The sequence below is a fragment of the Fukomys damarensis genome, unplaced genomic scaffold (genome assembly GCF_012274545.1).
Source record: "Fukomys damarensis isolate Sample0158 unplaced genomic scaffold, DMR_v1.0_HiC HiC_scaffold_20, whole genome shotgun sequence".
NCBI classification, from domain to species: Eukaryota; Metazoa; Chordata; class Mammalia; order Rodentia; family Bathyergidae; genus Fukomys; species Fukomys damarensis.
Genome location: NW_022900932.1, coordinates 36,425,928 through 36,442,138, shown reverse-complemented (window position 1 = coordinate 36,442,138; position 16,211 = coordinate 36,425,928). Strand labels below are relative to the sequence as shown.

The window sequence follows — 16,211 nt, the reverse complement described above, 5'->3', positions numbered from 1 at the left end:
TTTGTAGAATCTCTCATGTCATTTAGAGGGAAGAATTATATGTTGTGGGTGCTTAATAAATGTCTGTGGGTTGAATGGCTCCTCAGGTGCTCTTGTTTATGTCCCTGGAGGCAAATACCCAGCACCATTAGCTGATAGACTTAGCAGCAGCTTATGAAATTTAGGTGCACAATGCTATCATCTGGAAAATTTAAAACACGAATGCTTCAATTTAACACTGAGGAGAAGCAAATTCCCTAGAGGTTGATGTGGGTACTTGTATTATTTGAAAACATCCACAGGTGATTCTAATGTGCAGCATTGGAGGGACAATTGTTGATTTAGATTACTGGTCACCACTATGTGGCCCTGGGAGCAGTAGCATTGGGAGAATTTATAAATGCAAATTATCCAGCCCTACTGTAAACGTCCATCTGAAGAAGGGATGCTGGTGGTGGGGCTCAGCAATCTTAACGCGCACACCAAGTGAGTCTGAGGCAGCCAGAAGCTGAGTGTTACTGTCCTTAGAATGCTTTCACGGCTCTGAGCTGGAGACAACCCTGTCTCATTTTCAGCTCAACGAAGACAAGAGTTCTGACAAGGGAATGGCTACTATTAGGGAAGGAAGTGGCTGGGGAGCAATTATATCACTGCAGATAGCAATTTTCTCTGTGTCTCCAAGTCTGGATCAATTAAGAAGGAAAAACTGAGGGTCCTTGCTTATCATTGTTTCTTAAGTATTTTCTCATTCTTTAAAACTAGGCTTTTTCAGAGGGTTGCCAATCACTGAAACCCTTTGTTATTATGGGGTCTACATTGGAGTAATAGAATTGCCCACACCAGTAAAAGATTTTGTTCTGAGGTTTTTCTAGAAGCGAAAGTTTACTCTGGCTGACTTATCCTCCATCCCGCCCCATCTGGTTAGTTTGCTGATAAGGCAGCCTGACAGAAACCTGGAAGAGTGAAACCCAGCTGAGGACAGCTTACAGGCTGATTGGTAAGGGCTTTGTGATGGATGTGGACAGAGGAGGTGGCCTCTCTGCTGCTGGATCTTGATCAAAGAATTCATAAGGAAAGATCAAGACTTTGGGTGAAAGCAAATGAAGTGCTTGAGAATTTCTGAAGCTCAGGCTTTATTGAGCCAGATACACACAAAGACAGATACTCTTTGAGTTGGTCAATTTGCTATTTTTTCTGAAAAGATGAGGAAGCTTTCAGGAGGTCCATACATTAAGGGCACTGATCTTCTCTGGTCCCTGAAAGCTGTCATTCACCTACCCAGAACCTTCTTTCACTGTCATCCTCTCTAGCCCCCAAAATCATTTTATATATTTGCTTTCTTTTTTTTTTTAGGTAGGATCTCACTATGTAGTCTAAGTTGTACTTGAACTGCCTATTCTACTGCCCCAGCCTGCTAGTACTGCAATTTGATGTCTGTGCCCACGTCTGACTACATATCTCTTTTATACACAATAAACGCATGCCTACCCAAATTAAGAGAGGAAAGTGATGGATGTGGGTTAGTGTAGCACTGATTTCTCAAGATGTTGGCTGAACTGGTAGAGGATAAAGCATTAGGAATAAAGGAGAGAGAATGTAGTCTGGGACATTGTGGAGTTAGTCCTGAAAGAAAAGACTTTTTACTGAGAAATTTTGAAAATGTGGCAGCAAAAATCTTAGGGTACATAAATAAAGGAACTTGGATAATAAGTTTGGAGATTTAGTCCTTATCTCACATCGAACAAGTAGCTGGTGAATATTTTTTGAACAGGCAGGTTAGTGACACCGTTTAGTCTATCAATAGATATTGGATTCCTATGCTTTTCAAGAACTCGTTGAAAGGACGATGGGATATTTTGGAAGTGTTTATTTGGTGGTAGTGTTCATGATGGGGTAGGCCGAGGACAGGCTGATCAAAGAGAGCAGAGCTGGAAGATGATGAGAAGACTTCGAGAAAAACAGTCTAAGGTAGAGAACATATGCATTGAAGCTTGAATGGTGGCCTGAGAACAGGATGGATACAAGGGATTTTCCAATGGCAGACAGGCTGGTGTTGAAAAGAGAGAATTGAAGATGATGACAAAATATAAAGTCCAGGTCAACAAAAGACTAGAGATGTCCCATACCTACGGGTGTCTGCTTCTGATGACTCTATCTCTGGCCAGAGAAGAGTGAAGAAGCAGTGAAGAAAATCTTCAACACTAAAAATACCCATCTTCCTCACAGACGGATGAGGCAGTTCTTGGACTCCATTTATATATGTTTACATATTTTTTACTTTAACCTGACTTCTTAAAATATTATTAAATATCCCTTCTAAGCTCAAATTAACTTCCAACTTTGAAAATTTCCAGAGGGCATCCTATCCTTTTTTAGGAGTGTTTAAGTTTGTGGTTCTGTTTCTAATTCTGGTAGCTCTCCCATCATTTCTATGAGAAAGGTTCATTTTTCATACTGTAGGTCCTCTCTTATCTGTCCTTCTTTAATTATCTTACCTATTAGTTCACTTTAGCACTTGATTTTGTGTAAGGTTTAATGAATATTTTTGAGTGAGCTGAGGACTTAAAAACAGTTTTTCCTAAGTTGGTCTGATGGAAGCAGTGTCTTGGTGAGGTTCTTTAAACCCAGGAATTGGTGATTATTGCCTAAATGGGACTGACCCTGTGGCCAGGGCACCTGGCAAGGGTGCCTTTCCTGGGAGAGCTTCTACTTCTCTTCCTTCACATTACACAGAATTTGTTGGGCAATGGGGAGTCGTTATAAAAGTACACCACTTAATTGTCATTGGGATAATGTGTCACTTGGCATTTCATTATGTCTCCAACTATAATGGATAACACACCCTGTTTCTAATAGGGCTGATGATTTATATGCAAAAATAACTGTGATTGATACGTTTAATTTTTAGAAGATTCTTCACATTAAGGGTTCCGTATAGGATTGTTATAGTTTAAAGGTCTGGATTTTTCCAGTGCATATAAATTAGCCCCAATGCATAGAACAAATATGTTTCTAAACACAATCTTTAAAATTCAGGGAACTGAATCAACTGGGAGATAAATAAGGAAGAGGAAGAGTTTAAAAGACTATATATATATACATGCAAACATAAATCAAACCTGGCGTGCCTTGCTTTCCTCTCTGGAAGCACAGTGCCTGGGGAGGAGGGCTGGGCTCTGCCTGGGGCTGCTCACCTGGTAGCAGTTTCCTCCGGGCCATGGCAGCTGCTCGGTGGCTCTCATACTCCACAAACGCAAAGCCCCGGTTTTTTGTTTTATCTGCAGCACTTGGGTAGACGATGACATCGACAACTCCTTCAGTGACCTTTTTCATTTCTGATAAGATTTCTTCTCTCTTCTTAGTTTTTGGGATTCCCCCAACAAACAGTCGGCAGTTGTCCACACTGGCACAGACCCCTAAGAGACGCCCATTTCTTCAAAAGAGCAGGCATTTTGATTAGTGATGATCCCGTGTGGTTAAGGATTAAGGTAGAAAGTAAGCACGTATGGTGTTGGGCCAGGAAGGGCCTGCAGATGGAGGGTGTTAGGTCATTGTATTATTTAAACCATTTGTGGAGAGTGTGGCTTCTTTTGAGAGATCAGAAGATGTGTTAAAGTGTACTCTATATTTTTAAAGGAAAAAAATAATGTGAGGCTGGGGAGCATCGCTCGTATTAGACTAGGTGTGGATTCACCCACTGCTGTGAGCCTCGCTGTTCCCTGATGCACCCGACACTAAAGCTGTTACCCTTGGGCCTCCTTCCCTCCCCCTGTTACCTACAAGGACCAGAAGGCATTGGACTTTGCAACCTGTCGTGGGTCACTTCTTTTCCAGCCAAAGAGAGCGGGTGTTTGGACACATTGCTGCTGAAAATGGCCCCTTAGACTGTAACAGATTCACTTATATTATTTGGCCTTTACCAGGAGCCTGTGAGTGGGCGGGAGAGATGTTATTTTCATTTCACAGATGAAGAAGTTGAGACTCCAAGAAATTAAGTGATTTGTTTCAGGTTTTATAGATTCTAAGGGACGAAACTGCCCTCTGGGACTGCAGAGCCTGTTTCTTCCATGGCACAAGGTGAAGTGAGCCTGCCTTCCTTGCAAGAGGACAGGTGGATTAAGCTACTCTAGAGTGCATTTGGCAAAATGTGTCAAAAATCTTGAGTGTTCATAACTTTTGACCAAATAGTGTTCCTTCTGGGAAAGGGATGTTAGCAAATAGATAGGAACAAGAAGTTTTATAGATAAAAATATTCACGCTATTAAAGTAGCATTCAAATTGGAAACAAGTTGACAGTCAGGGCCTAAGTGAAGGTCTCTCCACTGAGCTCTTACCGGCTTTGTGACTGAGCTGTTTCCTTATTGTGCGCTCCACAGATGTTTACTATCCCTGGTCCTTGCCTACTCAATAGCCATCTCACAGGTCATCCAAAAAATACTTCCCCCTTCCTAAATATTCCTTAGCGTGGTACTGCTCCTCTCTGAAAACCATGGGCTACAGAAGGTGGGCATTCGTAACAGAATGTTCAGAAGCCATTAAAAATAATGTAGAAGTGCAGGGCATGGTGGTGCATTCCTATAATATCAGCACTCTGGAGGCAGGAGGATTGTTGTGAGTTAGCGGCCAGCCTGGGCTGTGTAGTGAGCTCAAGGTTCAGCCTGAACTGCACAGCAAGAACTGGTCTCAAAACAACAACAACAAATCTGTTAAAAGTAATATAGAAGAAAAATTATTTGTTTTTAAAAAGCCAGTTCATAATAGGCAGTTCCATTAAAACAAAGAGTTTGTAAGGATGTGAGGCCATTTTGATTAAACAATATAGAGAAAATCTGGGAAGGTAATAAAATATCTACATAGTGATTATCTAAATTTATATACTATGATTATGGGAAAGTGATTTTAAATTTTATTACTTTGTACTTTTTGATGTTTTCCATGTGCTGCATATTATGACATATGACTTTTGTAATAAAGTAATTAAAATAGGAAATGTGTTCTTAATAGAAACTACTCATTTGTCATGGTAGAAATTGCGCAGCCAGGTGAGTGGGGGATTTTTCTGACTTTTAGGAGCTAGTTGCTCCCAAGGTGTGTGACAGATATGCTGGCCAGGATGGGGCCATTGCTCTGGTCATCTTCTCTGCTTTGCTGAAGAACCAAGGACCAAGTGTCAGAACCACAACAAGCCCACCTCTGCTTGGCAGGCCTTGCCCAGGGGAGGTGGTTTCTTAGGTGAGGCAAAGGTTAACCGAGTGATCTTCCAATTGTTTTTTTAAACTTTACTTTAAAAAATAAAAACCTATCCTCTAAGATATTTACTTAGAAATTTATTATTATTATTATTATTATTATTATTATTATTATTATTATTATTAATTTGTACCATCTAGTTAGTATCAGTTACCAGGAGGAGGAGCTGAGAATTCCTGTTTCTTATTTTTAAACTCATGTGGTTTGCCGGGACTCTTTACCAGAATTACTTGGAGACAGAAAGCCATCTCTCTAAAGCTGAGGGCTTCACTTAGTGTCTCTAGAGGCCAGGCATTTAAATGTTATTTAGTGAGTATTTGAGGAGCAGGAGGATGATATGACAGTTGTGGGTTTTTTCCGGATAAGAGCTATGTCTGTCCCCTGAGAAATAGTGACTGAAAGCAAATTGAAGGTTATTGTCTTCTCAGCAAGAGAAGTTTCCTAGCTGGCAGGATGACTCCAGGACTCTCTTGAACTATTCCGTGCTGTACTTATCCCATTCCTTAATTTGTAAAGTTTCTCTGTGACTTTACCTTGCTTCTGTCATCCAGTTGGACCTTTGACTATGGTCTTGGCTACTGACTTTCTTTTTCCAAGTTCTCTGTCATATTTCCTCTCCTCCTCTTCTCCCTGGTCTATGCCCACCAACATCACAGCTCTTAGCAGTGCTGTGCCAGGTGTTTCAGTGTGATATGTGTCAGGTGCTGAGATATATGTGCATCATCTCATTTATTTTTTGGAATATTCCATGAGATAGGTATATTTTTGTCTCTGTTTTACAGGCAAGACAGTGAATTGTACAGAGACTATTAATTGTCAGAGACCATGGAAGATTGATCACATTCATTTTCATACCTTCTCTATTTAATAATGTGTTAAATAAACAGAACAGACTCTTTCAAGGCCTGAAGTGAATTCCATATACAACTCAGCTCAAAAGAAGTTGTGGTTTTCTGTAAAAAGGAATATTACTCAGCCATAAAGAACGAGAAAATAGATTCATTCATAGGAAAATGGATACATATTGAAGATATACTCCTAAGTGACATAAATAAGTCACACGTGTAAATACCGAATAGTTTCCCTGGTGTAAATAATCTGCAACAATGCATAAGATTCTAATAAGATTACTGACATTTAGAAATGGGAACAAAGGAGCTAAAAGTGTAAGGAAGGTGGGATGGGTAGGGGAAGAGTAAAAAGGGAAAAGAAAAAAATGTGAGAGAATGAAAAGATGAAAATAAAGTGTTTGTAGATGGGGAGGGGAGGAGGGGGTGAAGGGAGGGCAGAGGTAAGGGGAAAAAATGAGAATCAAGACTGGTCATGTAGAGGTACAAGATCCCAACAATGAATGTAACTGTACTGTATCCCTAAAATGTACCAATAAACTCAATTAAAGCTGAAAAAAAAAGTTGTTTGGGGGATAATTCTTCCTGTTAGAATGTCTGCATTTCATGAAAGACAAAGGAAAGGAGAATTTTCCAATTCATATATCTATAATATTGAAAAGCTATATTAAAATATAGCCTTGTGTAGCCTTTTCTAAAGCATTTTAATGTTCATTATTTCATATGGTGAATGCCCAGAACATTTCTGGGTGGTCAGGTACTGACGTTAAACGTAATCAAAGAAGCCAAAGGATTTGTCCAAGGGAACTTGAGGTAGACCACAGATGTCTTGATTCCTACTCCCAACTGCCTTCCACACACCACACAAAGCTATTTTAGGGTCATGGAGGCACATGTGGGAGTGGCTCCTTTGTTTATTCAAGATTTTGTTCCAGAGTTCAACTTTGAGACTGTGACTATCCCAGTACTGTAGTGACTAGGCCAGTTGTAGTTGCCACATCTGATTTATCTTCCTGTGGTTAAAGAGTTTAAGGAAAATGGTACGGTATTTGGTTCATTTATAGAACTATAAAGACAGTATATGATTTATTTGGGTCCTATAGGAATAGGAGAGAAAAACTGGTGAAAAATCTACTCTTGCACTCATCAAGTTTAAGGTTCCATCAATTTTAAGGCTTATCTGTACTTCAGAAGAGAACACATGAGAAATATTGCATCTTAGAACTAAACTGTGCTATTTTCATCATTTTTTCATTTATTACTGCATTCCAGACATTGGATTAAGCATTTAAAATTCATACAGTTATCTCCATAATAAATTTATGAAATGGTTTATAATCCCTATTTTACAGATAAGAAAATTGAGGCACAGAGAGGTTGTTCCTTGCTGGCACTCAAAGCGAAGACTGGTTGACCCCAAGTCTTTTTTTTTTCCCTACTACTGCACTAATCCTCCTCCCACATGGCCCAAGGGTTCCTTTACAAAAAGATTTGTAGCAGTTTTCCTGTGCAAGTGAAATTTTTAGAACTCAGTTTTATGAAGTTAGCCTTTTTTTCCCCATTTTATGAAAACAGGTTATGGGTTGCTTAAGACCAGTTATATCCTGGAAAGCTACTGTACTCCCATGTTATTCACTGTTACCTATATTTGGTGGACACTTCCTGCCCCCTCTATTTCTATTCCAACCACAGCCTCTCTCCTGAACTTACTGTCATGCAGTTCCACAATCCCCTGGGATGTCTGATGTGTTGAGTGCCACAAGTAGAGCTCTTCCTGTGTTTCTTACTCAGCCTGTTCCATGCTTATGGCTATGACATCACATCCACAGATACTTGAACCCAACTTCTAGGTTTCCTTCTTAAATTTTGAATTCTCTCATACTTTATTTATTTCTAATTTATATTTTGTTTTTTTGAGACAGGGTCACACTATATAGTTTGGGCTGGCTTTGAACTCACTGTGTAGCCCAACATGGCCTTGAATTCGTAGTGATCCTCCTGCCTCAGCTTCTTGAGTGCTGGGATGACTGACAGGTGTGGGTCACCACACCGGATTCTCTCTCACTCTTTTCTTTTTTGTTTGCTTTTTGAGACAAGGTCTCACTATGTAGTTGAGATTCACCTGGAACTCACTATGTAGCCCAGGCTGGTCGTGAACCCACAGTGGTCTTCCTGCCTCAGCCTCCAGAGTGCTGGGATTACAGGTGTGTGCCACCATGCCGGCATTCTCTCTCACTCTTTATTGCCTATCTTGGCATGGTGGTGCATGCCTGTAATCATAGCACTCAGAAGACTTGAATTCGAGGCCAGCCAGGGCTACATACTGAGTTTAGGGCCTGCCTGAACCACAGAGCAAGACCTTGTCTTTAAATAAGTAAATAAATAAATGATTGATTGATTGATTTATTCATTCATTCATTATCTAGCAGTCTTGTGGCTTCAACCTGCACAGTAAATCCCAGGTCAGACCGTTTTTCCACCTCCACCAGGGAACCTCTGTGTACTCATTGTCATCTTGTCTCTATCTAGACTTTCTGCATGTGGCTATGTGGCTTCCCTCTTACAATCCCCACCCAGCTGCTATACTCTGTTCTCCACCCAATACCCAGAGCAATGTTTTCAAAACCCCAAACCTAATTAGATGGCTGTTATGATTCCCCTTTTCATAAGGGGAATTTAAGAAAAGAATTTAAGAAAACTCAAATTCTTGATCATGGAGTACAGGATCAGTCAGCTGTTTCACCTCCAACCCTCCTCACTTTACTCTGTTGAACTCTGTCTCTGTGGACTTTCTGCCCTTCGAAAATATCAAGCTTGCTCTCGTTTTTGGAACTTTGTACTTGTTTGCCTTTCTTTTTCTGGAACAATATTACCTAGGTCTGTCACACCTGACTCTTTTAAAAAAATTGTTAGTACACGTTTGCTGTACACAATGACTACATTCATTATGGGGAGTTGGTATATAGCACATCTTTATTCTTTTTATGTCCCCTTCCCTTCTTTTGGATCCATTCCCATTTGCAAAAGATCTATGTCTTGATTTCCTATCTCCTCTTCATTAACATCTTAGATCAAATTTGACTTTGCCAGAGAGTATTTTCTTATAGACACCAAATTAAAGTAGCTAACCTCACACAATTTTAGACCATCTCTGGTTTCATTTTCGTACTATTTTAAATTATCTTATAATTATCTGCTGGTTTTCTATGAAGATGGACACCTTGACATAGTTTCAGCATTTTCAATTGTGTCCAGCATGCATTTGTGAAAAGGAGAAATTAATGAATTTTGATTGTTTGAACATTTCATGAAACTTAGTCTGGCCCCTCATGTAGTATTGGTATTAGTATTGGTATTTAATTTGACTTACTCCACCAAGCAAAATATCTAACATTTCTGTTTGGCTATCTTGAAAATATCTTGAATTTGACAAAAAGATGACATGTAAATTACTTAATTCAATTTTAATATAGGAGATGGAACTTTTACCTGATTTCATAATTATTAAGTTGCTTGATTGCATTCTTGGCTTCCAGTTTATTTGAGAAAGTTACAAATGCATAGCCTCTATTGTTGCCATTAAAATCCATCATCATTCTCATTTCATAAATTTTACCAATCTATGAGAAACACCAACAGAAAATTCATTTTACATATTTGTCCTTCCAAAAGAACATACATATATGTATGCAGACATGAACACACACACACACACACACACACACACACACACACACACACAGGTTTTTGTATTGTGCCTCCTGCCGTTGTCTGACATTTGCATCTCATGTGGAATGGCCTGCATATCTTTTATGCTGGTTTCAGATCAATTATCTGACTGATGGAAAAGTCAAGTTAAATAAAGAAAACACATACAAGTGGTATTTTAGCACCAGTGAACAAATGTTTTTGACAGAACAAATGACCTTTCATCACACAATTATCTGGAGATTTATGCAATTTCTTGGGGCACTGAAAACACATTTGTCATCCGAAGTATGATTTCTTGATAGATTTGTCATCCATGCCTTCTAAATTGTCTTTTGAGGTCTCCACAATTTGACCTTTACTTGGTCACACTCTGTAACTGACGTTTAAAACAAAAGCTATGAACTGTCATCTGGAACCTTGCTAAGCTAATTTCTCGTCAGAATAAACACAAGTGTTTCAGAAGATGGTCTGGGGGATGCTGTTGCTTTCTTGGTTTGTAGGATGAAGGGAAAGGCCTGCACACCTCAGTGTGACTGGTGCACAGCCAGCATTTCCTTAGCAGAACACTCACTCTATCCCTTGGCTATAGCTCCTCTGCTTGCCCATGTTCTGTTCTCTCCCGCACCTCAGCTGTCCTCTAGAGATCCAGATTCAGCAGTTCACTGTACTGGGCTACTGTAAAAAGGGTAGCCCAGACAGAGACAATAGGCATGTGTGGGCAGAAGTGTCCTTAGGCATAACCATTCCCTTAGGAGCTTTCTGAGCTTCTGCTACCCTGCTCTTAAGGTTTCAGTCGTGAACACCTATGTCTTCTGGGCTTATGGGGAAACCCGCTTCCTCTGTGGTTCAGGGGGTCTCTTGATACTCATTTGAGGTTAAGAATATAAAATTCTCTTCAGGATTATAGTTTGCCTGTATGACGAATGGGACTGGAGACATAAAATTAAGTACAATTCAAGGGCTGGGGATTTAGCACAGTGGTTCGGTGGCCTGCCTTGCAAGCGCAAGGACCCGAGTTCAATCTCCAGTACCAAAAACAAAAACAAAAACAAACAAAAAAACCCCCCAAAAGTTAAGTACAATTCTGATTCTGAGGGTGAGTTACACACACACACACCTGCACACTAAAAACTGAATTGGGAATTTAGGAGAAGAGTTAAACTCTCGTATTTACTAAATTTTTTTGCAACATGCTTGCTGCTAATAATAACTTGGTAAATCATAATAAATAAATATTTTTGAGTTGAGTGACAAAATATCTTTTGGAATTAAAATTGAGGAAGTGTATTTCTTGATAGTCATATAATATTGAGAAGCCATATGCTTAATCTTATTGTTGCATTAAAGGTAGACAAAAAATTCAGACTTGTGGAGGAAAGGTTTATTCTGAGTCACTTTATATAGGCATGTGTTTGAGCCATGACAAACACATATTCTTTTTATATGGAAATGCTGCACTTAAAAAAATCATATTAAAACATCAAGTTGGGGCAGTTTTTTATTTAGACACTTTTAGATTTTTTAGATTCTAGATTGACAGACACAATGAATTTACAAGGAGATGGCCATGTGGGCAAAACAACTGGGGAAGAAGATGTAAATCTGAGCGTCATTTGCAATGGTAGTTCAGTTGTCAGTAGGATAAAGAGCTGAGTCAAGGCAACAAAGAGACTGTCCTCACCGCTAGAAACATTTTAACTTGGCAATTGGAGGAGAACCATGATGAACACGAGTGACAGCTAAGTAAACAGAAAATGCTTTTCCCTTGAGGGGTAAGAAAAGTTAAATATTAAATTTAGACTCACTTTTTCACATAATGGTATAAGTTCATCCTCAAAAAGGTCCCGGGGAAGTTTTCCAATAAAAATTTCACAGCCTCTCTCCGGTGGTGCAGCATCCCAACCAGGTGGAGGGCCGCCGTATTTTCTCTGTCCATTTTCCTGCAAGTCCAGGGTCGGGTGTATGAGGAAGAGAAGCACATGATAAAAACTTTAGTTTGATTTCCTTGCTTATTTTTCAAAATCATTTTCATTGACGAGTACTAATAGTTGGCTGGTTGGATGAAAGTGAAGTCTTCCATATAAACTGTGAACTCACACTCTATACGTCAGAGACTTGCTCAGATGAGCATTGTTAAAACTTGTAAATTTGTAAAGTATAAAGATGAGGAGTGATAATTAAAAATTTTCATTTTATTGTACTAGAATGCCTAACATGATATCTACATTAACAAATTAAAGTGTTATTTTCATCTATTGTCATATCAATTCTCCAAACTTGATCATAATTTTAACCTGGAAGTCTGATTTAACATTGAAGGTTGTGTGGCTCCACAACTGGACTATTTAGCTCCGTTACTTATTAGTTGTGGGAATTTAGGCCAATGATAGCATCTCTGAAGGTGTTGATTAGAGGGGACAATAAGTCAGACATGCATGGCTCTTGGCTATGATAAACAGTCAACAATTTTTAATTTCTTCCTTGCCTCCCTGGGATTGTGTTGTTTCCTGAACCAACCCGGACACTGCTGGCTCCTGAAGAGAACCATATGAAGATTCACATGTGAAGAAATGAACCGGCTAATGTGGGGAATATCTGGTGAGGGTTTTAAGTCTGTTTTTAGAACTGACAGAATGGTAAGAGGTGTTTGCTAATGTTGGATTTTTATGTAGGGAACAATGATGTTCCCTGTCCAAGTAGAGTTAACTTCTATTTTTTTTTTTTTTTTTTTTTTACCGGGGATTGAACTTGGGTCCTTGTGCTTGCAAGGCGGGCCACCGAACCGCTGAGCTAAATCCCCGGCCCCGAGTTAACTTCTATTTTTCACCTTTGTCCTAACAAATGTTCTTTTCCTCTTTGACCTAACAAGTGTACCTTTTTTTTTTTTTCCCTTTGGGGAGGAGTAACACTGGTGTTTTCTGCAGGGTTATCTTTGTTTTCTAGGGGATAAAGACCAAAGTGAAGAGTGAGCCTAACTGATTTGCATTTGTTCATTTCTGGGGAAAGGTAAACTACTTTGCACTTTGGTACAGGTAAAGAGCTAGTTATTACATTTTACTGTGATTTTTGGAGAAAGAAACATGTAAGGGACAGAATATCAGGATTAATTATTAGCTTTACAATTAGTATTTTAAGAAGTTTTATGCTATAATGCTTGTTGTTGGGGAACAAATAGTAATCTATGGAGTCAAAAGATAAGTGCCCAGTGTGTTATGACCCATCATGTGAAGGGGTTAATCTTCAAAGCTTCAGTCTGCATTTCAAACATTTCCTCTGTATATTCTTAAAAGATTGATATTAATTGTTTAAAGACTTTTTTGTGCCAAATGTTTGTTGTTCAAACATCGAAGTGAAATAGTTTTTAGTATCATTGTTATATCTCCATATCAACTTGAGTTAATTTTTTTTAAATGAGAGTTTGTTCAAAGGCTCTTTGGATTGCAGTATTTAAATGATGTCCATGGTCAAGATCAGTTTTTCATTCCCAATATTTTATATCATGTTGCTTTAAACAGTGTGCTGAGTGTTCTAACATTTTTTTAACTTACTTCTGACAGCTGGTTTTTTCATCCTATTGAATATTTTAAATTTTGGCTATAGGGTTCTTGTAATTTTTTTCTTACCCTGCATTCTTACATGATTATTCAGTAGCAAAATTTTCGTATTACTGACAAATCTGAGAAACAAAGTATTTTATGTTTTAGCAAACAAGACAAAACAAATCTCTAGAACTTAGTGGTCTGTATCTCATCAAAACTTTCCTAACACTATAAATTTGATACTTGTAGAGATATTAAAGATTTTATTTATTTATTTTCTAACAAATGGTTCTATAGCAACTACTGTGTGCTGGGTTGTGGTCTAATCCTTATGGTCTAACCATGAGTTAGAAACTTGCGTCATCCCATTTTATGGAAGACTCTGAGGCCAGACAGTAACTTGTTGAGGTTACATAATTGTAGATGAAGACAGAAGGATTTGAATCCAGGAATTACACTTTTTCAGCTAAGTCATAATGTTGCTGCCCTGACTTAGGGGAGCCTGAAAATTTATAACAGATATATACATTAAAATACTCTTTATTTATGAAAAAGTTTAACAGCATCCATGCTACGAGCAAAATGCTATTCAATTTTCACTCTGTATCACACTCAATTTTGAAGAGAACATATGTTGCATCTGTTGCTTAGAGAGAGATGCATATTTCAATTTTTCACAACCATACTCCTCCCTAGACAACTCTCCTGTGGTGTCACGATTATCCCTCTTGCATTCTTTTTTGTGTACCTTAGATATACATAATATTCAATAGATCATGCAATGAATTTAGTACAAATTTGGCAGTATTTTTATCCTTCAGCTTGAGCAAATCCAACTTTCATCCCATAACAGTGAAATAGTTATTCTAGAACTTCTTATTTGCCAAGCTTTGTTTAAGAGTTGTAAAATAAATATACAATTGAAAAATTCACCTTTTACTTTCCCTTTAACTTTCTTGATTGCTATAAAATATACCAAACTATTTTGCATGTGTCATGAATATTAGAGGATTCATTTGTTTATGAGATAAATGATTGATTAGGCAAACTTATTGTGTTTTCTTTGTTTTATATAAACATTTGGGAAAAAATGCTGTAAGAATTAGATGACTGACCATTCAGAGATGCCCTGACATTCACACTGTGGGGTAGATTTGCTCTCTAAACCTCCCACTGGGCTTGGAATGTACCAGTGGTTGAAGTCAAGACCAATTTAAGGCAGGCACTGGATGATAGTCACGGAGTTAGAATAGCTGTCCATTACTCAGAAAGGACAGTTGGACTTTGGGTTTTGGTATTTCAGGCACTATTTTTGTAGTTGCAGAGTTTAAAATAGATAAAGCCCAATTATAACTGTTGTTTACCCTCCTGGCTGGTGTTCTTCTCATGGGATATATTTGCTCCAGCAGCTCAAATATATTAATAGTTCAGAGAAAAATAATATAGTTATTTTTCTTTTCTTTTTAAATCAAAAGATGTTCATTAAATGCTGGGATCTTTTACTTTTCCAATCAGAGACTTGGAAACTTCTCTCTCCCCAGCCACTTATAAAGAGGGATAATAACCTTCAAATTGTGAGAATTAAAAATTCAGGATCCAACTCTAACTATAAATACAGTGGCTTTAAATATTGAACAGTGAGCCTACCCAGTAACTCAGTTTACATGTCAAGAGTATTTGGAAATTCCTCCTGCCACCTATATTTCAAGTCCTTTGCACTAGAGCTGTCATCTTCAAGACATTATAACTACCACCTATTGACTTTGATAAAAATCAGACCACCTTTCTCAGTAGATCATTCTGGGCAATAAGCCTTAGCATGAAAGTTAAAAAGATTGAGCTCATTTTGGCCAACAGGCCTCTGAACTTTTTATGCATTTGAGGAAATCTGGGCAAAACTACCACCTCCTAGATACTTGCCTTTTCAGCTTTCCTTGCTACTGGAATGATCATGGCTTTACAATAAAATAAAATTGAATTCTGATGCAGAAGTTGCAATATTGCAAGCTATGTTGAGTACTGTTTGATGATGGATATATTTCCATTATGAATTTGTGCTGTAGTTTTGTGTTTCGTTCCTAAAAGCTTGCCCTTGTACTTGTCTAAATCCAAAATTTCAATTATATGGTACCTTTATATGAACTCCTTTTCTACTCTTCAGCCAGTATTATCTTCCGTTATTTTCTCAGAGAAGTAAAAGCAACAAAAGCAACAACCAACTAGTCAAGTCAGGCACTGTGCTAAGTGCTATGTATGTATTAACTTATAGAATCTTCTCAAGAAACCCATGGGGATAAGGAATTCCAGGTGTGGACTATATAAATTCATCCAAGCATTAAACATCAGAAATAAAATTTGAATCCTACATCCATGCTTTTAGTTGTGATATTATTTTTCATTGGTTCTTACATTACTTGTACTCAATAAAAGAAGAAACTGAGTCCAGGGATATTGCATGAATTGCTCAACGTCATAGTGGTTTTAATTTATTGCTAAATACAGTAGAATAAAGGTTCTATGAATATCCATCAGGCGAACTCCATGGCACCACATAGCTTTCAAGTGTTGTGATGATCTATGTTCAACGGTCTCATAATTCTACATGTTATGTATTATGCCCACTTTCTTGCTCAGCTTTACCAAAAATAGAGACCAGATGGTCATTCTGCCCCATATCGGAGTCTATTCATCAACTGGAAGGATGCTGCTATAATAAACCCTCATTAGGTCTCTTTTCCTGAGTAGTAATTTCAATTCCTCTAATGTTCTTGGGAAAGTTTTTATTTTAAATCTATAATCATCTTTTTGCTTCTTTTCATTTACTTCTCCTCTCTAAGAGGAAAACTGAATTGTATTTCAATGTTTTCTTATCCCCTTTGCAGTT

General features: G+C 38.2%; 1 protein-coding gene across 4 annotated transcripts in view; it reads right to left on the bottom strand.

Moving 5' to 3' along the window:
- A1cf (APOBEC1 complementation factor) overlaps window positions 1-16,211 on the bottom strand; it is a 76,597-nt gene that overhangs the window by 22,675 nt on the left and 37,711 nt on the right. For all 4 annotated transcript variants that reach the window (XM_010606286.1, XM_010606287.1, XM_010606288.2 and 1 more), the window contains exons 3-5: window positions 11,594-11,728; window positions 9,567-9,697; window positions 3,174-3,412 (exon numbers count right to left, since the gene is read on the bottom strand). In XM_010606286.1, coding sequence (XP_010604588.1) covers window positions 3,174-3,412; window positions 9,567-9,697; window positions 11,594-11,728 — 505 coding nt within the window. The remainder of the gene's footprint in view (window positions 1-3,173; window positions 3,413-9,566; window positions 9,698-11,593; window positions 11,729-16,211) is intronic.